Consider the following 21,699-nt stretch of genomic DNA (forward strand, 5'->3'; position numbering starts at 1 on the left):
AAAATACCACGTTCCCTGTACACTACTTCTCCCAGTATGCACAGCACTTGATAAATATACAAGAGTAAATTGAAACGGTCTTACGCGAACAGTCATATGAGCAAGCCAGTTATCATTGATTGGAGTCACCTTGGAATTATGGCGTTGGACGCCCCTAGGGTGTCTCTAGTCCCCAAAAATCAGCAAAGACTCCTGCCATTACAAGGGAAATCCCAGCATTTGCCCTAGAGAAATCCCCAAGTAAGCCCTATATATTTGTCATGTAATGCGAGTAGGACCCTCATTATGCTTTTTCATGGATAGCGTACTGTCCCTTTATTCTGTGTTTTTCACATTTCTGCGATCCATTTGAAAGAAATTTAGAGCCTGGATAGAATTCAATTCAATTCAAGGTTGAAGCATAGCTGCAATTTCCTGCATTGGCCACTTGCAGAGAAACGCTTAATAATTATATAGTCCACGCAGATTACACAGTGATGCACAGAGCTTGCCAAATCAGTCCCTCTCCCCAATGGGGCTCATTATCTAATCACACTACTAGTATGTTTTGGAGTAAAGGAAATGTATCATTACGTTTGAGCTGTATTAACTATGAACACTGCTGGGTAGCTTCCATAGGTAATACTGCTCTATGTTTATTTTCAAGGGCATAAGCTTAGCCCCTTCAGACTCCAGGTACTCTGCCAATTACATGCCCTCCGAAACACGTCTAAACCAGGGTATCAGGAGCCTGGAGAGGCTCTGATAACACCCCCCAAAGCACTTATGATCTCCCTCCTTGGTCCTACAGATGAAATATCATGGCAGTGTAACATCTGTGAGAGGGATCAGGGAGGAGGGTTATAAGTGCTTCAGGGGGTGTGCAATAGCCAGAGAGCCTGGAGGGCTTCATTTTATTTGTGCTTAATTTAAATAAATATGAAAGTGCTTTATTAAAATAAATGTAAAACTTAATTTTACAATGAAGAACACAGCTCCTAATAACCTCTACTGACCAAACACAGCTCACACGGAATGGGAGAGTTCTTGTAATGGGTTCATTGGGGAGGCTCCCCCAGAGTTTTTTGCATGCTCCATTTAGATTTGTGAGAGAATCCCAGGTATTTCTCAATTACATTTTGCTTGAGTGAATGAATTGTAAGTGCAGGTTTGTATAAGTATAATATAACATCAGCGATGCGTTTATGTAAGTATTTCCAGCCGGAGTGATAGATTTGGGCATGTCAGGGGTGTGGGAAGGACACATGGCTGCTGACGTCACGGAGAGGCAGTGTAAGAGCAGTATGGAAGCAGCCGGGGCAGGATATAGTCAGCCATACAGCAGGACCCTATACAAGCAGCAGGCACACACAGGAGCCATTACCTCATGACAGCAGCAGACAGGGAAGTTACACAAACATTTCTTACAGGACGGGGCAAAGACTCAGAGGTAGGAAGTTACCAAAAGAAGCTGTGGCAGGAAGGTGTGTGCACATTTCCTACATAAACCCTGCTCTTCCTCTTCTAGTCACTATGGACAGGATGAACGTGACTGAAGAATTTGCTGGGATGCAACTACCGGGGCACCTCCACACCCCACAGTCCCTGCAGTATGCTCAGGAATTCCCCTTCAGGGAGGAAGATGTGGTGATTGTCACATACCCCAAGTCAGGTAAGAGAGGCTCTGCATATAGAAGAAGCAATGAGAGCTTCATGGACAGGAGAAGCCCTGCACATGGGTCACAAGGATCCACTCAAACCTTTCCTTACTACAGGCAAGGGGCATGGTGTAATGTTGTCTCAGGACCCCCCTACTATTTAGGGGTCTCATTGTATCAGTTACATAAACTTAGTTTTACCCTCAATTTCGTTTTACCTCTGCATTTTGATGTGCAGTGAAAAGTGCCATCAATCAGATGCTAAGTGTCTGCACCATGGAATCTCCATGTACAGTACTGTATTTGTATATGTCAGTGATGAGTTGCTGACAATCTTTCAACAATGAAGTTTGACCTGTTTTTATATGGAGGCTCAGTGCTGATGTCATTTCAATGGGCTGGAGAGGTGTGAGTATAGGACCATTGTTATTGTGAACCCTCCCTGGGGAACCATAACCTAATAACACTTGATCCTGCAAAAGCATTTATGCTGTGTATATGGTATGATTGAATAACTGAAATATATTGGGGGTCATTTACTAAGGGCCCGATTTGCGTTTTCCCGACGTGTTACCCGAATATTTCCGATTTGCTCCCGGCGGCTCCTCTTCTATCTTCTCTATGCTGTAGTAGGCAACAGAGACGCGTCCATGCGATCTGCCGGCTGGCGCACACTGTGATGCGTCATAGTGTGCGCTGGCCAGCAGATCGCGTGTACGCATCTCTGCCGCTACTACAGCATAGAGAAGATAGAAGAGGAGCCGCGCCGAGGATCGGGAGCCGCGTGGAACATTGGGGCGTCGGAGGGTTTATTTTTTATGTGCTGGGCTGGCTGGCTATATACTGGAGACTGTGACCAATGCATTTGCCAACCTCAGCTTGTACTTGAGTCAATAGGTTTTCCCAGTTTTTGGTGGTAAATTTAGGGGTCTCGGCTTCTACTCAGGTCGGCTTATACTCGAATATTGTTACACATATAAGAAAGGAAGCCGTTTCATTTCAGAACACAAAACGGAAAATGTGATTGGTTAGAACTGTTATTTTGGGACCTTCTGACATTCAAGTTTTAAGGCAATGGGGCACATTAACTTACAATGTCACTAGAGTTCACTAAAAAAGCAAAAATGATAGATTTTTTTTCCACCCACATTAGGATTTTATTTGGAAATTTAGTAAAACGTAAGAAAAATATGTATGGTATCCGCGTAATCGTATTGACCCATCGAATAAAGATAACATGATTATTGGGCTATACGGTGAACACCAAAAAAGTAAAAAAATCCAGTACAGAATTGATGCTTTTCTACTCCTGCCCTCAAAAAAAAAGTTCATAAATTTTCAACAATAGGAGATACCAACCCCAAAATGGTAACACTGTAAAAATCATCTTGTCCCTGGAAAAAAATGCTGTCACATGGCCCCAATAACGAAAAAGCTAAAATTTTATAGCCTACAAAAGCCTCTGAGGAAAGCCCCAATGAGGAAACTAAAATCCTGGCAGGTGCAGGGTGCTCCTTCCCTTCTAAATCTCGATGTGCGCCCAGAAAACAAGTAACGTCCACATGTGGGGGTCTCTGTACTCAAATTTTAAGATGGGTTTTCTCTTTTTATCATTTGGAAATGTGTAAATTTTAAGGCTAATTGAACGTATAACCGACAAAATTTTACCGTTCTAAATTTCACCTCCATTTTGATTTAATCACTATGACGTTCTCAAGGGGTTAACAGTCTTCCTAAAAGCTGTGTCTGTTTTTTTTTTTTTTTTGTTTTTTTTTTTTTGAGGGGTGCGGATTTGAAAATTTGTTGATATAATTTTTTTTTTTTCATGTTATATTTTTAAAATTTCATTAAAAACCGTCATTATCCCCAAAATAGCCCCCAGTAATTATCCCCAAACCAATATTCGATTTGACATCAAATTATCCAGACGTTTAAAAATTATGAAAATGTATGAAAGCATGGGAATTATGGGAAATGTTATACAACAAATAATTTAGGTGTTTAAAAACAAGATAATTTTCAAAATTAATTTTAGTGGTAAATTTTGGCTGATAAGTGGTGTTTATTTATAGAATAAAAATGAAGTACAACATGTAAGGGTCATATAAAATTATACAAATCAGAATACAGAAATGGAGCTGCACCTTAAGCTACAAAATGGTTGTGTCCTGAAGGGGTTAAAACAAGAGAGATGGGCAAGAGCTTTTTCAAAGGCATATGTGGAGCTAACCCCTTCAATCATTTCAGATTTGCAGGCAGTGCGGAGATTGGTAAAATGTAGCACACTACAGTCCTTTGAGGTTTAGGGAAGAAATAAAGTGCCAGAAATGGAAGATCCAGTTGAGGGGACAGTTGTATAATGTTTTTTTCCTAGGGTGCGGATGAGATTTTCTGTTTCTTTCCGGAGGACAGGGATGCAGTTGAGTTTCCAGAGGATGTTACTAAATAGTTTCAGTGGAATGGTGAAAGATGACAAAAATATGTTGGCAGGTTGCACCTGCAAAGAATTTGTGTGTTCTCTCTGTGTTTGCGTGGGTTTCCTCCGGGTCCTCAGGTTTCCTCCCACACCCAAAACATGCTGGTAGGTTGATTAAATTGTGAGCCCCATGGGAACGGCACTGATTTGACAAGCTCTGTGCAGCGCTGCATAATGTGTGCGCTTATAAATAAAGGAATTATTATTAACTACCGTATATGTTCCCTGGATGAACAATAATATACAAATGGTGAGTATTATACACGGTCTCATGTGATTAATTTCTCCAGTCTATGGCTTTTGCAAAAAGTTACTGGTTTCCTTTGTGCTGTAACCTCCCCCCTTCCCCCTCTGAAGGAATGAGAGAAATGTAAACCAAGATGGGCCTCAGAATACTAAGCACACAAATGTAGTAGAAAAGCCGTGCCTGGAAAGACAATTGGACACTCACACGTTCATCTTTTCATCTTGCATAAATGTAATATAAAAAGCTTAACGGGTTGTCCAGGTATATACTTTTTTTTAATATATATATATATATCTCTGGGGGTGGGGGCTTTAAAATGAATAAAGAACATGACCTCTCTCCATGCTCCTGTTCAGCTGTGGTGCTGGACATCACTGCTGAGTCTCTGAAACCAGAGGCTGGCAGTGCCATCCCAGCCACATGCCTGTTCAAGCATTAGTTTTGGGCAGTAGCAGCTGCTGGTTGGGGCTACCACGACAAACAAACAGTGACGTTGACTGAACGGCAACTGGGAGGGAGGTGAATATATACTGTTTTTATTATTTAAACATTTATATACCTGGACAACACATTTTAAAGGGAATTTCCATCTTTAATATCATTTCAGGGCCAACATTCTTTGCTGTATTGCTGGCTATTTGGATATTACTTTCTTTTATAATCCCTGTATACACATGATACTTGTACTAAAATAATTCAGTCAGATTTTATTTGCCATACTATTACACAAAAGATAAACGGTATGCAGGAGATCCATAGATCCTATTGGTGGCTGCTGTATGTTAGAGTTCCAAACTGTCTTAATGTTATGTCTATGCAGAATACTAAAAGCTATAGATAAGCTCACTATATTTCCCATTTATTGGAAATCTGACCATGTATGATATATGATGTTTTACCTTTTTGTAGGAACCACTTGGATGCAAGAGATCTTGACTCTTATTTACAGCAAGGGGGATCCAACTATAGCTACTTCTGTACCTAACTGGGTGCGAGCTCCATGGTTGGAGCACATATACTTTAAGGATAACATAAAGGATGAAGAAGGCCCCCGATTTATCACTTCTCACCTTCCTAGCGATATTCTAGCTCCAGCCCTGCAAAAATCTAAAGCTAAGGTAAGTTGATTTAGAATTAGATGTCTCCATTATCATCTTGTATTTCAGGAAATTTAAGAAATAAGCAACTCTTATTAATTTGGATTCTCCCTATGCATTTCTGTATCTAGCATGATAAACCAAGGACACTTGCTCATAGATCCAGGCACCATCAATGTGATAATCTTCTTATATTTGTTATGGCCTCCTTTCTTCCTTCTAAATTCAACTTTTAACACCTGTGATTGGTGCTAGCCATCCTGGCTTAGTGAGGGCACTGCCATCTTGGTTTAGATCGGCACTCCCCATGACCTCATCAGGGAGTGACTATCTGTTGCTATGACAGCCTTGGGTCTTCCAAATACTCGATAGTATTGATCATGCATTAAAATGTGCTTGTGGCACATTGTTATACATGATCAGTAAAGTCCCCAAATACTGCCATACTCTAGTTTGGCAGTATGTGGTAGGATCAATCGGACAGACAGTAAGTGCCCCTGGTTTACCATGCATGATTTTTATAGTAGATTTCCTCTAACTTATGCATGTTCCAATGTATGTTTGGGCTGCTTCATACTTACTGTGAGGTTTACGGACCACGCAGTGTCCTGCTTTATGAATCAAACCCACTTGTGGGAATGGGACTAAGCACCATGGTGATACTGGTGAGTTCCTGCTTCCCCCTATATGTAGCAGAGCAGTATCTGTGATGCTATTATTTCCGTTCATAGACTGAACTCTGTAAGAGTGAAGCTCCACTTTGGTTGGTTTTTTGTAACCTGTTTAAATAATGTTTTAAGGTGAATGATTCTACAAGAAATAACTCCTTTTTTATGACTTGGTAGTCCACTTGTGTCCATATGTTTGTGAAGGAATCTGATTAACATAACGGATTTATCTCTATTCAGGTCATCTACATAATGAGGAACCCTAAAGATGTGGCTGTGTCCTTTTATTATTTCCATAAAATGGCCAAATTCCTGCCAGATGTCACATCATTTCCTGAATTCCTAAAACTTTTCCTGGAAGGCCAAGGTCAGCTTTCACAGCTAAGAGGGGTTGGGAATGTAACCTTTATCGTTATACATGGCTTTGTCATTCAGTACCATTGTTGACCAATTCTGGTTTGCTTTTCGAGACTCTTGGATAAAAAGGGGGAATGTATTAACGTACTTGTGCCAGAATTCTGGCGCATTTGCACCACAAAACTAAAATGTCTAGCACCACATTTTATCAAGGCTTACCAAACCTTTTTTGTAACTTTACGACTAAGGGGATGTAACCTTTTGGGATATGGGTATGGCATTGCTTAAAAGGGCGTGACCATTAGGCATTCGTCCGTGCACCAAAAATTGTGTTCCACAATTTAGACCAAATGAAACTAGGTTTAAAATAGAAACTGACAGTCTTTTACTGCATTAGAATTTATCATCACATTGATAAGTTTGGCACAGAAAAATACTAGTGTTTTTTAGTTTAAAAAATGAAGGAATCAGGTTTTTTAAGGTGCTGTCTCAATTTTGGTTTAGGGTGCGGTCACAAATGCTGCTAGCGCTGTGTTTACAAACCGGTGCATTCGGTCCCCGAATACAAAAAGGTTGAGGACCACTGCTCTAGTATGTACGTTATTTATTTTACTGTGGCACCAGTTATCAGAAAACACATTGTGCTCTCTGCTCTTTTTATATATACATTACCTGTAACAGTGATCTAATGTTTACAGCCCATTTGCACACTGTTACCAGTGATCTGCACATGCAGAAAGGATACACATGGCACCTTCTGGGTGACCCGATCACTAACGTCAATAGATCCCCAGCATTGTGCACAGCGTTATGACTGGGAACTCCTTTTACTGGGCCCCTGTTGCAATACAGGATTGAGCTGTCAATGTGTGAAAGAGTATGCAAGGCCATGGGGACGGACAGGTTCTTCACTATAGCGACCTTGGTGCATCAGCCGCCTATAATGAATTGGGGTCACGAGCTGCAGCAGTGAATAGCATGTAGTGGATGTAGCTCACACCCATGACACTTTTTAAAAGTGTAAAATTGTCGGGACAAGTGTTAATGCAACCTATGGTTGTGAAGCTTAGGTGACAAAGTGATTTTACTAAAAATACATGGTGGAACTTCCTGTGTATTTTGAGAAAAACCTTTTATTGTCAAAAAATACAGAAATGCAATTTCAATTTATTATAAAATTAAACAGAAACATGTGACTATTTTCTCAGTCTCATGGTAAAGGAGAAACCTCTATAGAGGTTGAAAAAATTATGGGATTGAAAGTGTTTCTCTGCTGGTGATCCTTACCACTGTTTATTGGGTTCAAATATGTCTTTTGTATCTTTCAGTGTATTATGGTTCATGGTTTGACCACGTAAAAGGCTGGTACAGTCAAAAAAATAACCTGGACATATTTTATATAAGATATGAAGATATGTGTAAGGTAGGTATTTTCTCCAATTCAGCAAAGCACAGGGGGTGGGCTACAAAAAAAAAATGTGAGCACCTGAATGTTTGAATCACGGCTGTGTACCGTATTTTTCGGACTATAAGGCGCACAAAAAAATCCTTTGATTTTCTCAGAAATCAAAGGTGCGCCTTATATTCCAATCCGCCATATATATGAACCATACTTACAGACAACAGCTGCCTTGAACTGTGCACAGGTCTGCCATCTGCTGGTCATTCATCCTTATAATCAGGTGCGCCTTATAATCCAGTGCGCCTTATATATGAACCTAGACATTTTAGCAGGCATTTATTGATGGTGCATACAGAAAGAGATATTTGCAGATTGGCTACTGCTTAATTTTTTCCTACTAAATTAGCTTATCTCCGGATACTTTGTATCAGAAATGTGACAAATGGGAGTAATGAAGATCATAACATTTTCTTACAGGTTGCTACTCTATATGCCTGTGATTTATTGATGGTGCGCCTTATAATCGTGCGTCTTACAGTCCGAAAAATACTGTATATGAGCCCATAGAAATAAATGGGGACCTGTGTTTGCTGCTGAAACAAAACGTCCAAAAACATTTTGTGTGCATGAGGCTTAATTGTTCACTGTTCCTAAATCTTTATCACACAAGGTTGTTGTTGTGGGATCCAATCTCTGTTTGGAAAAACTTTAATGGCTTTTTATTGCCACATATCTTGATAGGACTTAAGAAGATCCATAAAGAAGCTGTGTGGATTCCTTGGTTGTCCCATGTATTCTGAGGAAGTAAATAAAATAGAACAGAATTGCAAATTTGACATCATGAGTAAGAATATAATGGTGAACTACACACTTGTACCCAAGGAGATTCTGGATCATGAGCAGAGCAAGTTCATGAGGAAAGGTAGGTATAACAAGTGGGCTTTCCCACTTAAGTAGACATGCTGCAGGGGATTGCAACACAACTAGATATAGCAGTATAAAATATAGGCCTTAAGCTATATATAGATGCATGTAACAGCTAACAACTTCTAGAACAGAGATCATTGTCCCTTTCCTAGAAATTACAGCAAGATCAAGTTACAATTGCATGATTACTAAACATTTTTAAAGTATATATTAGTTTAAATCCTGTCCTGAACCATCCCAAACCAGATTGCACTATACACGTTTGGATGGATTTCCTGCAAGCCAAACCCAATGTCTGAAATTTCTGGGTAGTTCGCATCTATGCTATTGGTTGCTTGTCCTTCTGTGGGAAAGAGGTTGTGACTGACTGTGGTTGAGCAGTTCTTCACTGTAGGTCCCATAGTAGCTGGAGGGGTTGCCATTTTTGTCAAATATTTTGTTGAACTTTGCTCACTTTTCTGTGTTTATATTATAGGGGTAGTTGGAGATTGGAAAAACCACCTCACAGATGAGCAGAATGAAGTCTTTGATAAGCTTTATAAAGAGAAAATGTCAAATTGTGATCTGGAAATGGTGTGGAATATAGACTGAAAAATAGAAACCAAGGACTCTTTTATTGAAACATGTGACTGGAAGTGGACCTTCCAACCTCTCCACAAACTTCCTTTTTTTGCATTTAGTAGGTGCTTTTCTACCATTTGTTTTTACCTCTAATATTCCCAAGCCATCAGTGAAGCTAATTTTGGCTCCAATATGGTAACTAGGATATCTAGTGTCAGGTGGGAGGTGCCAAATTTTCTGCTCCAGTATACAGCAGACATATGTGGAGCAACATCTGTTAAAGGATGCAAAGAGTTGCAATTGTTGGATGCAGTGAAAGGTCCGCTTTAAACATAAACTGGTCAAACCCAATACTCTTTTTATGCTGAACCCCTTTTCAGGTTGAAATTGTGGATCATGTAACCAGAGGTTGCAATCCCTGAGTAAGAACTTTTGAAAGTCACAAGCTCACATTTAGTAAAGCCCCTCTGCTAGTTTTCTGTTGGACAATTCCTGAATCTGACGCAACCTGCAAAGTGCCCATAGTGCACTAAGCACTGTTATTGATAAATATGGACCACTGTTTTTTGCAGAGTGACTTCAAAATAATTTGTCTAATGCATCAATGGTTTTATTTGCACAAAGGCTACTGCACTCCCATCACTAGATGGTATATTTTGGTAACTTTTTGGCTGATAAAGATAAAATCATAGATTACTCTTTCATTTAAAATTTTTCTCTTTATTCGCTCCTTCCAATGACTATATTGACTTTTTAAATCTTATATTTTTATCCTTCCAAAATAAAAAATGTTTTCTACTTAAGTGAATTAATTTGTGTAGAGTCGGTAAACCCCTTCTTTATAAAGATGATGACTTGGCCATGTTGTCATGCAACAGTTGACATCTCTGGCCTAGTCCCTTCCACTGGTTTTACTTTTAAAGGGCACCTACCACCACAAATCTAAGTATAAAGGTAGATTGGGTGGTAGGTGGATCAATGGGAAGTGAGGATAACCCTTTTAAGGGCTAATCCTCACGTCCCCACACTTTTTTGATAACTTTTATTATCCCTATATTCAAATTTACGGCTACTCCACGCCCCGGTAGCCACTTTACCCCTCCTACCCACCCATCTTCGGAGCGCAGCTCCGCGTAGCTGCGCGCCCTCGTCCGGCGATCCTGCCGTCTGCGCATGCGCAGAAGAGCAGGCCCGCGCCTGTTTCGGAGCAGTGAGCGCGCAGGCGGAGCTGCGCGCCGAAGATGGGTGGGTAGGAGGGGTAAAGTGGCTACCGGGGCGTGGAGTAGCCTCCTCGTGTAACCTCAGATGCGGCTACTCCACGCCCCAGTAGCCGCATAAGTAAATTTGAATATAGGGATAATAAAAGTTATCAAAAAAGTGTGGGGACGTGAGGATTAGCCCTTAAAAGGGTTATCCTCACTTCCCATTGATCCACCTACCACCCAATCTACCTTTATAGGTAGATTTGTGGTGGTAGGTTCCCTTTAACAAAGGTCTCATATCATGCTGAACATGATATCATCTAAACCAAGAAAGCAAGAAAAAGCCTGCACCTCTGCTTAGCAAAAAGAAGAATGGAGAATGGTCAGCCGAGTCAGGTAGTGGTGGCTTTTCTTTAAGAATTTCTCAAGTAACACATTTTCAAAGTACCAGCTGGCTGTCATTGTTATGAATGTAACCTACCACACACTTGTCTTGTAGCAGCTGTTGCATAACCAACTTATCTTTATCATGACCATATTGCCTTATATAACATAAGTAGAAGATCTGGGAATGTTGGATGTTCAGTTGTGATGCCTTGGAGTAAAAGGACACACTATTAGATATCTCAGTGGATTTTATTGAACGAAGGTACAAAAAAATGAAAACTATGCAGCAATTTCCTGCATACTTTATGCTTTCAAAAAACTTTGAAGTGGTCCTGGAACATCTGGCACAAAAATTATAACAGCAGGTGCTGGATCAGGTTAATATCTGTGGAATTTGGAGACGCATTCAACTCCTTAAAGGGGTTTGCCAATGAAAGAAAATTCTCAAACTTCAATCCCCTAGTGATGTTTACACAGTAAAGATAATTTTTAACCCCTTCCTTTACAATTTTACTCGTTGTTATTGCTGTTTATATGCAGTGATGGTCAGTGTAAGATTCCAGGTGGGGACTCTGTAAACAGACACATTATGATACATCTAGTTCTGTGAGCTGATAATGTGGTTAGATTATCAGGGTACAGGTTTATATACACTGTCATTTACCTTTTGAACATTGTACTAGTATCTGACACATAGAAAGAGAGATGAGATGATGAGATCCATGAGATGCATATTACACACTCTCAGCTCTGCATATTACATAACTCGCCTATAATACACACAGTACTGCTATATACCTCCCTCCCTCTCCCGTGATCTAAGGATCTTATCTGCTTGTATCTCCTGGAATGCAAGGTTGGGGGCTAGAGGCAGAAAACTGCTAAGGAAAGCATCAGACAGAAGAACAATATGTCTGCCGACCCTAAAGAAGAACCAGGGTGGGGTTTAGGGGCAACCAAAATTGTGTACACCACAACTGATAGAGACAGGATGGACTTTTATCTGTGAAATGCTATATTTTTGTTAATAACATTGAATTAGAGAGTGTGTCTGTCAGGGAATCTGTCATCAGAAATTGGCCAAATAAACCACTACGAGTTTGTTTTTAAGCAGCTGAGCAGCTTCTAGATTATGTTTGTTTCGTGGTCTGGTGAGCCTCATCCAGAAAATGAACTTTAAAGTGAGAAGTAACTTGATTTTATGAAGTCAAGGAGGCAGAGAGTTTAACACTGAAATCATGCTTTCCTTACCTTTAAATGTCCTCTTCACTGTAAATGATGGTCCTGTGTCCAGGGACATGATTGATGAATCTCCTGAAGTCCAGTGAATGATGTCCATCACATGGGAGGAGGTGTTCAGAGGCACAGAGAACTTTGCTTCAGTGTTAAACTCGGCACCTCTCTGACATTACAAATCTAACTTCAAAGTTAATATTCCTGTCTGGACCATCATACTGCCCTTGCCCCAGGGGCATTGCTAGGTCAAAAGATCTGTAGCACTGGATCTTTTGGCCGAAACCCCATATGTCCTCTATTCAGCAGGACTCTTGGCCTGCTTTCCGGGCTGTTCTCACAATCTTTCACATCTATCTGTGTCCTTCGTACACAGATAGAAGTAAGTACTGTAGTGAAGCACAGGGCTTTGAGATCCGTTTTCCACTACAGAGAGCAGGAGACCCAGTGATGTTATTAGACAGCGCCTCCTGCTCCAAACAGCCGACTACAGTGCCAGATGCAGGTGACACAGTATAATGACGGCACTGCGCCCCAGTCCTGCACATTACAGGGGGGCCTGTGGGGACATTATTGGGCACTGTGGGCACTATTCAGTATGGCATTATTTCTTAGTGGGAATGGTATTATTTAGTGTGGGTATTTTAGGTGTGGGCTCTTTTCAGTGGGCATGATTACAAAGGGGCCACTATCAGGGGGCATTAAAAGGTCTTCTGATGATATACTGTCCAAACTTGCATGCTCGTCCTTTACTCTAGTGGAAAGCAACTTCTTTGTTTGCTTTAGCAACCTCTGGATTAGTGTAAAAAACTTGTTTATAAAAATATGCACAGGATCCACAGGTACTCTGGCTACGTCACTGGAGCGCCTTGTTAATCCACCATCTGATCATTTATGCATGCCCCTCACTCTGTACTTCGCAAAGCAGAGTGGAGGATGTGTAAACCTAATCAGATGCCGAAGCTGAGAGGTGCTCCAGTGACCTAACTGGAGCACCAGAATCTCATATGCATATTTTTATCTAGCAATGCCCCTGACTTGCCCACTTGCCTTATACCCGCAGTTTATCCTGGTGATCTGTGAGAAGCACAACTACAATTTCCATAAGACCAGGTCAATTTCTTTGGTTGTCCATGGTGGAGTTCTGATGTTCTAAGGCACATTGTAACTTGTGTGTGGATGGGGGTTGACTTAGTATTACCACCTTTTTACCAAAAAGGTAAGGATTGTTTTAAGGTATATTCACACATGGCAGTTTAACTGTGTCCCCCAATATTGCACCCCCCCCATGAAATAAATCTCTCAAAACCTGCAAAATATGTATACCCTAATACAGTGATGGCGAACCTATGACACGCGTAGTCATGTTCGCTGACACGCTGGTCGTGGCTGTGTGACCGGTCGCCATTGTCTGTGGGCGGTCGGCCGCGCAGGTGGGCGGGCGGTCGGCCATGCAAGTGGGCGAGCGGGCAGGTGGGCGGGCGCTTGGTGATATGGCACTGCTTCTGTCCTCCCATCCTGCTCTGCGGAGGCCGCGCACTCCGCACGAGCGTGGAGACAGAGCAGCCCCGGCAACCTGTGCTGTGCCTGCTGCAGCCCACTCAGCTCCAGCCTCTGCTCCTGGCCCCTATGCCCTGCGCTCCGGGATGAGAAATAGAGTCAGCCCGCAGCGGAGCACAAAATACCTCTACCCGGCGGCGCCTGATTTCCTGAGAGGTGACATCATCGCACCAGCACTCAGTCTCAGTCAGTCCTGCACTCCGGCCCGCGGCTGCTGCACATGCTAAGTAAATATATATTTTTTATCTACTGATGTGGAGTGTTGTGATTTGGCCCTGTCACTATACTGGTGGTTGGTGGTGGTGGTGGGGGGGGGGGCTGTAACTATACTGGGGGACCCTATGACAATATTGGGGAGGGGGGAGGCCCTGTGACTATACTGGGGGACCCTATGACAATATTGGGGAGGGGGGAGGCCCTGTGACTATACTGGGGGCCCTATGACAATATTGGGGAGGCCCTGTGACTATACTGGGGGGGGCCCTATGACAATATTGGGGAGGGAGGGGGCCCTGTGACTATACTGGGGGGCCTGTAACTATACTGGGGGGCCCTATGACATTATTGGGGAGGGGGGAGGCCCTGTGACTATACTGGGGGCCCTATGACAATATTGGGGAGTGGGGGAGGCCCTGTGACTATACTGGGGGCCCTATGACAATATTGGGGTGGGGGGGGGGGCCCTGTGACATTTGTGCCGTCTTCTTGTGGGCTTGGATCTTACGGATTTCACTGTGCGCCCCAAATGACATGTCTACTTTATTCTTTGGGTCTGTGCGATTACGGGGATACCAAATTTATATAGGTTTTATAATGTTTTCATACATTTAAAATAATTAAAACCTCCTGTACAAAATTTTTTTTGGGGATTTTGCCATCTTCTGGCGCTAATAACTTTTTTATACTTTGGTGTACGGAGCTGTGGGTGGTGCAGTTTTTTGCGGATTTTGATGACGTTTACAATGTTATAAATTTTAGGACTGTTCGACCTTGTGATCACTTTTTATAGAATTTTTAAATTTTTTTAAATTACAAAAAAAGTGCCATTTTCGACTTTGGGCGCGATTTTCCGTTACGGGATTAAACGCAGTGAAAAACCGTTATCATATTTTGATAGATCGGGCATTTGATAGATCGGGTGTTTATGATTTTTACTGTTTATTTATATTTATATCAGTTCTAGGGAAAGGGGGGTGATTTGAGTTTTTAGGGGTTTTTATTATAATTTTTTTTTAAAACTTTTTTTTATTTTTAGTATTTTTCAGACTCCCTAGGGTACTTTAACCCTAGGGTGTCTACACGATCCTATCATATACTGCCATACTACAGTATGGCAGTATATGTGTATTTTACTACTCATACATTACAATGTGCTGATAGCACATTGTAATGCATGGGTTAACCTGAAGTAGCCTCGGGTAGCAAAGACTTACCGGCTATGGAGAGGGCTCAGCGCGTGAGCCCTCTCCATGCACCCGCGGCCGACCCGTGACGTGCTATAACGTCACGGGTCGTGAACGGGTTAAAGCAGTGGTGGCGAACCTATGGCATGCAGAGCCCTTTCTGTGGCCACGCGCACCATCTCCACTGCCGTCTCTATACAGGCAGTCCTCGGGTTACGTACAAGATAGGGTCTGCAGGTTTGTTCTTAAGTTGAATTTGTATGTAAGGTGGAACTGTATACTTTATTATTGTAACCGCAGACAAACGTTTTTTGGTCTCTGTGACAATTGGATTTTAAAAATGTTGGATTGTCATAAGAACCAGGATTAACAATAAACCTTAACTGCAGACACCTGTGATAACTGTTACAGCTGATCATTGTAGCCTAAGGCCAAAGTACAGTAAATTACTGTTAAGGAGATCGCACTGGTTTCGGACGCCATCTTGACTACTGTCCGCCATCTTAGATACAGCAGCCATGTTCGCTGACCACTGTCCAGTTAAATTCATAATTCAAACTTCAGTTCTTGTGCGTGCTGCCTGTAATGATTTCTCCTTGACACTTGTTATACATAATTTTTCTCCTTCTTATCTTGTTGTCTAGCATTGTTTATCTTCTAGAGACATTCTCAGTACTTTTTGTAGCTTTTGATAATATAAACAATATCTGTGTACAAGGTCCCTGAGAACTGAGCACAATTAATTAATTTTTTTTCCCCAGAATGTGCTGTTGACCAATAGCTTTGCAGTATAGTATTCACGCCTCTTTGATGACTCTTCTGTCTTGGATATTATGCACTGGAGATATTAAACGGGAGAAGATCTTTACATACATTAACCCCTTAACGCTGAAGCCACTTTTCACCTTCCTGACACGGCCCATTTTTTAAAATCTGTCCTGTGTCTATTTAAGTGGTTATAACTTTGGAACGCTTTAACATATCCAGTTGATTTTGAGATTGTTTTTTCGTGACACATTGTACTTCATGCTGGTTGAGAAATTTAATCAATATATTTAGTATTTATTTATGAAATAAATGGAAATTTGGCAAAAGTTTTGAGAAAAACAATGTTTTCCAAATTCAAAATTTTCTACTTTTTGGAAAGTTGGTCATATCACTAAAATAACTTGATAACTAACATTTTCCATATGTCTGCTTTAACTTGGCATCATTTTTCAAACATCTTTTCCTTTATTTAGGATGTTAGGAGGCTTATAACTTTAGGTGCAATTTTTCAGATTTTCACGAAAATCATCAAAACCTACTTTTGGAGGGTCAATTTAGTTAGAAGTGACTTTATAAGGCCTACATGACAGAAAACCCCCACAAATTACACCATTTTAGAAACTACACCCCTCAAAATATTCAAAACAACCTTTGGGGATTTTGTTAACCCTTTGAGCGTTTCATGAGGGTGAAAGATAAATGAAAGTGAAATTAGAGAAATGTAATTTTATCTCACTATAGATTCATTGAACACTAAAATTTGCACCTTCACAATGGGTTAAAAAGGAAAATGCATTTTACAATGTTTAGGGCAATTCCTCCTGAGTATGCCAATACCCATTTTGTCACTGTACCCTGCTGTACGGGCACAGGGGGGCACTTGGAATGGAAAGAGCGTTGTTTCGTTTTTGCAGGGCAAATATGGCTGAAAAAGTTTTCATGTGACAGGATGCATTTGGAGAGCCATAATGGTACCAAAACAGAGGAAAGCCCCAACATGAGACACCATTTTGGAAAGTACACCCCTTGGAGAGTTTAGCAACGTGTAATTTGTGTATTTTCCCCAACAGGTGTTTGATTCAATTAGGCCCCAAAAGTGAAAAAAGGTGAAAATTTTCTCAAAAAAGTCACTTTTACCCCAAATTTTTGTAAGCCACAAGGGATAAAAGATGAAACAACCCCATAAATGTGTAAAACTATTTCTCCTAAGCACAGAACTGCACCACTTTTGCATATAAAGTGTTGTATGGGTACACAGTAGGGCTCAGAAGGGAAAGAGGGGCTTTGGCCTTTTAGAAGCCAGATTTGACAATCATCCTTTACATGTGTCAGGATGCATTTGGAGAGCCCTAGTGGTACCAAAACAGAGGGGAACCCCAACAAGTGTCACCATTTTGGAAAGTGCACCCTTTGGAGAATTCAGCAAGGTGTGATATGTGTATTTTCCCCTACAGGTGTTTGCTTCAATTAGGTCCCTAAAAGGAAAAAGGTGAACATTTTCCCAAAAAAGTCACTTTTACGGCTAATTTCTGTATCCCATAAGGCATTAAAGATGAAACAACCCCAAAAAATGTGTAGTAGCATTTCTCCCGAGTATAAAATTGCCCCACACATGCAAATAAAATGTTGTATGGGTACGCAGTGAAGCTCAGAAGGGAAAGAGGGGTGTTGGCCTTTTAGAAGCCAAATTTGACAGACATCCTTTACATGTGTCAGCATGCATTTAGAGAGCCGTAGTGGTACCAAAACAGAGGGGAACCCCAACAAGTGTCACCATTTTGGAAAGCACACCCCTTAGAGAATTTAGCAAGGTGTAATATGTGTATTTGTCCGTAAAGGTGTTTGATTTAATTAGGACTTAAATAGATAAAAGGTGAACATTTTCCTATAAAGGTCATTTTACTCCTAATTTTATATAGCCACAAGGGATAAAAAAAATGTAATAACCCCCCAAAATGTGTAAACCTATTTCTCTCAAGTGTAGAAGTACCCCACATGTGTATATAAAATGTTGTATGGGCGCACAGTAAAAGGAAAGGGGGATGTTTGCCTTTTAGAAGCCAAATTTGACAGAAATGTTTGACATGCATTTGGAGAACCCTAGTGGTATAAAACAGAGAAGAATCCGAAAAGTGACCCTAATCTTTGAATGCACACCCCTTAGAGAATTTTGCAATGTGTAATATATGTATTTGCCCCTACAGGTGAATGATCCAATTAGGCCCTAATCATTAAAAAGGTGAAAATTTTCCTATAAATGTCACTTTACCCCTAATTTATGTAAGCCACAAGGGATAATATATTAAATAACCCCAAAAAAGGTGTAAAACTATTTCTCCCGAGTGTAGAAGTACCCCACATGTGCATATAAAATGCTTTATGGGCGCACAGTAGCGGAAAAGAGGGATGTTTGTCTTTTAAAGGCCAAATTTGCAAGAAATCCTTCACATGTGTCAGGATACCTTTGGAGAGCCGTAGTGGTACCAAAACAGAGGAAAACCCGAAAAGTGACCCTAATTGTTGAATGTACACCCCTTGGGGAATATAGCAAGGTGTAATATGTGGTGTAGGGTAATACACGTGGTGAAATGAGCATTTTGAACATATAGGTGGTTTCCAAATATGATGTGCAAGATGGAAAATGCAATTATTTCTGGAAAGTTCAGTGCCCGTTATGTGGCGCCCCTTATGAAATAATGGAGGGGTATAGGGAGCAACGGGACATAACAGTTGTTACAATTATTCATTTTACCGAAATTAATTCACAATAGGTTGGGCGTGAATTGTGAATGTCTAGTGTATAAGGAGGTAGTATATATCAAGGGACCAAATAAACTTTTGTCACTCTAGAGTTGTTGCAGGTCTCTTAGTAGTATGTAGTGTCCATCCTAACTCCTCTTTTGGAACAGACTCTTTTATTGACTCCTACCTTTAGAAGCAGCAGAATTCACCGGGAAAATGCTGTCCTGGCAAAACACAGGAACATCTAAACCAGAGGTACTGGGGCCCCGTCCTTCTTGTCCCAATATTAGTTTCCTAATATCTTCCTCTTGAAAACGGAGAAATGATACGGCAGGACCTGCACATTGGAACAGCTCGTAAGAGTTGTACACCATAATCTGTACAATGTACACGGCCCGCACTTTTCTTCGTTTTAGTAGGGAAATTATCACCAAGTGTTGCTCTTATTCACCTTAGCGATGCCCATTGTGACGAATATTGCTGCTTTTGCCTGGACCAAATCGACCAGCCAATAGCGGCAAACATGGACAGAGGGGGGCAACAAAACCCCTCTGGACCGCAAGGCAAAATTGGTGGCTGTCAGGAACAGCCGCCATCCTGCCCCGATCACCGTGTCTACAGACATAGTGACCGGTATTACTGACGTCATAAGTAAATTCTCTGCTATTGGCTCGTCTGAATTGATGAGCCAATAGCAGCGATAATAAACTGGGGTGTGGGGGGGACGTAACCCTTCTGGTCCATGGGGCAGGATGGATGGCTGTCAGGAACAGCCGCCGTCTTACCCTGATCAGTGAACAGCCGCCGTCTTACCCTGACCGGTGTTGGAAAGTCACTACTCGCCGCACCGTTCTAAAACAATGCTCGTTGGGAATAGGCTATACAATCTTTATTTATTTTTTAAGCAATTTAGACAAATAATGGCTTATTTTTTGCGAGACGAGATGCACTGTAAAAAAAAACTTAATTTTAGTGGGTTTTTAGCTTATTGAAGCAATTTTATTAACTTTTTACGTGTGGAGGAAAATAAAATCATCAATTCTTGTTTTGGATTTTTAGCATTTTTTTGGGGGGGTGTTCACTGTAGCATAACAATAATATATTATCTTTATTCTACGGATCACTACGATTACGGTGATACCTCATTTATATAGTTTTATTTTTATTTGTCCAATTTTATTGAAGGAAAACTAGAATAGAAAAAATTGCATTTGTTTTAGTATTGCCATTTTTATAGCGGCATAATTATAGTATGTTTTGGTTTACGGAGCTGGTTGTAAGCTTATTTTTTGCGTGACAAGTTGCTCTTTTTATTGGTATCATTTTGGTGCTTGTAACTTTTTCGGATCACTTTTTAGAACATTTTTTGTAAAGCAATTTGATAAAAAGTTTTAATTTGTGGCAAGTTTTTGGTTGTTTATTTTTACCACGTTCACCGAGCGGGTCCAATTATGATTAGGATTTATTGTACAGATTGTTACGGACGCAGCGATACCAAATAAGTGGGGGGTTTTCGTGATTTAGTGTTTTTTTATACTTTATTACTTGTGTAAAGGGAAATGTGGTGTTTGGGGGGACTTTCACTTTCTTTTATTATTTATTTTTATTGTAAAAAACCTTTATTTATTTATTTTTACTTGTTTTACAGTAACTGACATCTAAGCTTGAACAAGTGATCTTCTGATCACTTGTTCAAGCTTTTTTACAGGTTACACAGTGCAATACAGATGTATTGCACTGTGTAATGTAAGACACTGAGCATGCTGCGCATGCCCAGTGTCTTACAGCCGGGTCCTGCCAGAAGGCACGGACCCGGCTTCCGGATCAAGATCTCGCAGCCCCGGGCACCGGCAGTCCCGGGGCTGCGATCGGAGCAGCGGACCCCCCCGGTAAGCGCTGCGGGGGGTCCGATTCAGATTTATTTACCTTTAAATGCCTCTAACACGCCGCGTGGGTGTCAGCTATAATATATAGCCGACACCCGCAGCTTCTGGCGCCGGCTCCGTTCAGGAGCCGGCGCCAGAAGCTTGACGTAATAGTACTGCATTTTGTGGGAACGCACCTCCCGCGATGCAGTACTATTACGTCAAATGTCGGGAAGGGGTTAAGAGACTGACGTGTCTTAGTTTTTATGTTCAAGTTCCTGGTACCAGGACAACTATGAAAGGGTTAATTACAAAAGTCAAGAGGGCTGTTGGGGCCCTGCATAAAAATCCCTATCAATTACCAACATCCAGAGGGCCGTTTGTAACTAGGGGTCGTCTGTAGGTCAGGTGTTCTTTAACCCTTTCAGGACCTTGCCCTTTTTTGTTTTTTCATTTTTTACTCCCCATGATCAAAAATCTATAACTTTTTTATTTTTCCATGTACAGAGCTGTGTGACGGCTTATTTTCTGCGTAACAAATTGCACTTCATAGAGATGGTATTGAATATTCCATGCCGTGTACTAGGAAGCGGGAAAAAAATTCCAAATGCAGTGAAATTGGTAAAAAAACGCATTTGTGCCGTCTTCTTGTGGGCTTGGATCTTACGGATTTCACTGTGCGCCCCAAATGACAGGAATACTTTATTCTTTGGGTCTGTGCGATTACGGGGATACCAAATTTGTATAGGTTTTATAATGTTTTCATACATTTAAAAAAATTAAAACCTCCTGTACAAAATTTTTTTTGGGGATTTTGCCATCTTCTGGCGCTAATAACTTTTTTATACTTTGGTGTACTGAGCTGTGGGTGGTGTCGTTTTTTGCGGATTTTGATGACATTTACAATGTTATCAATTTTAGGACTGTTCGACCTTGTGATCACTTTTTATAGAATTTTTTAATTTTTTTAAATGACAAAAAAAATGCCATTTTCGACTTTGAGCGCGATTTTCCGTTACAGGATTAAACGCAGTGAAAAAACGTTATCATATTTTGATAGATCGGGTATTTTCGGACGCGGCGATACCCAATGTGTTTATGATTTTTACTGTTTAATTATATTTATATCAGTTCTAGGGAAAGGGGGTTGATTTGAGTTTTTAGGGT

At 41.0% G+C, this 21,699-nt stretch overlaps 1 protein-coding gene across 1 annotated transcript; it reads left to right on the forward strand.

Moving 5' to 3' along the window:
- The first annotated feature begins 1,246 nt into the window (after positions 1 to 1,246).
- LOC140070671 (sulfotransferase 2B1-like) lies at positions 1,247 to 10,180 on the forward strand. The gene is made up of 7 exons (XM_072117428.1): positions 1,247 to 1,429; positions 1,508 to 1,651; positions 5,270 to 5,478; positions 6,366 to 6,492; positions 7,811 to 7,905; positions 8,626 to 8,806; positions 9,287 to 10,180. Exons 2-7 carry the CDS (start codon positions 1,513 to 1,515, stop codon positions 9,400 to 9,402), a joined length of 867 nt encoding a protein of 288 aa, XP_071973529.1. The 5' UTR covers positions 1,247 to 1,429; positions 1,508 to 1,512; the 3' UTR covers positions 9,403 to 10,180.
- Positions 10,181 to 21,699: the final 11,519 nt, after the last annotated feature.

This window comes from Engystomops pustulosus, chromosome 7, assembly GCF_040894005.1.
Source record: "Engystomops pustulosus chromosome 7, aEngPut4.maternal, whole genome shotgun sequence".
Classification (NCBI taxonomy): domain Eukaryota; kingdom Metazoa; phylum Chordata; class Amphibia; order Anura; family Leptodactylidae; genus Engystomops; species Engystomops pustulosus.

Coding starts and splice junctions, on each gene's coding strand:
- LOC140070671 (XM_072117428.1), top strand. CDS start 1,513: ATGGACAGGATGAACGTGACTGAAGAATTTGCTGGGATGCAACTACCG. Junction 1,652..5,269: donor TGTCACATACCCCAAGTCAG/GTAAGAGAGGCT, acceptor ACCTTTTTGTAG/GAACCACTTGGATGCAAGAG. Junction 5,479..6,365: donor TGCAAAAATCTAAAGCTAAG/GTAAGTTGATTT, acceptor ATCTCTATTCAG/GTCATCTACATAATGAGGAA.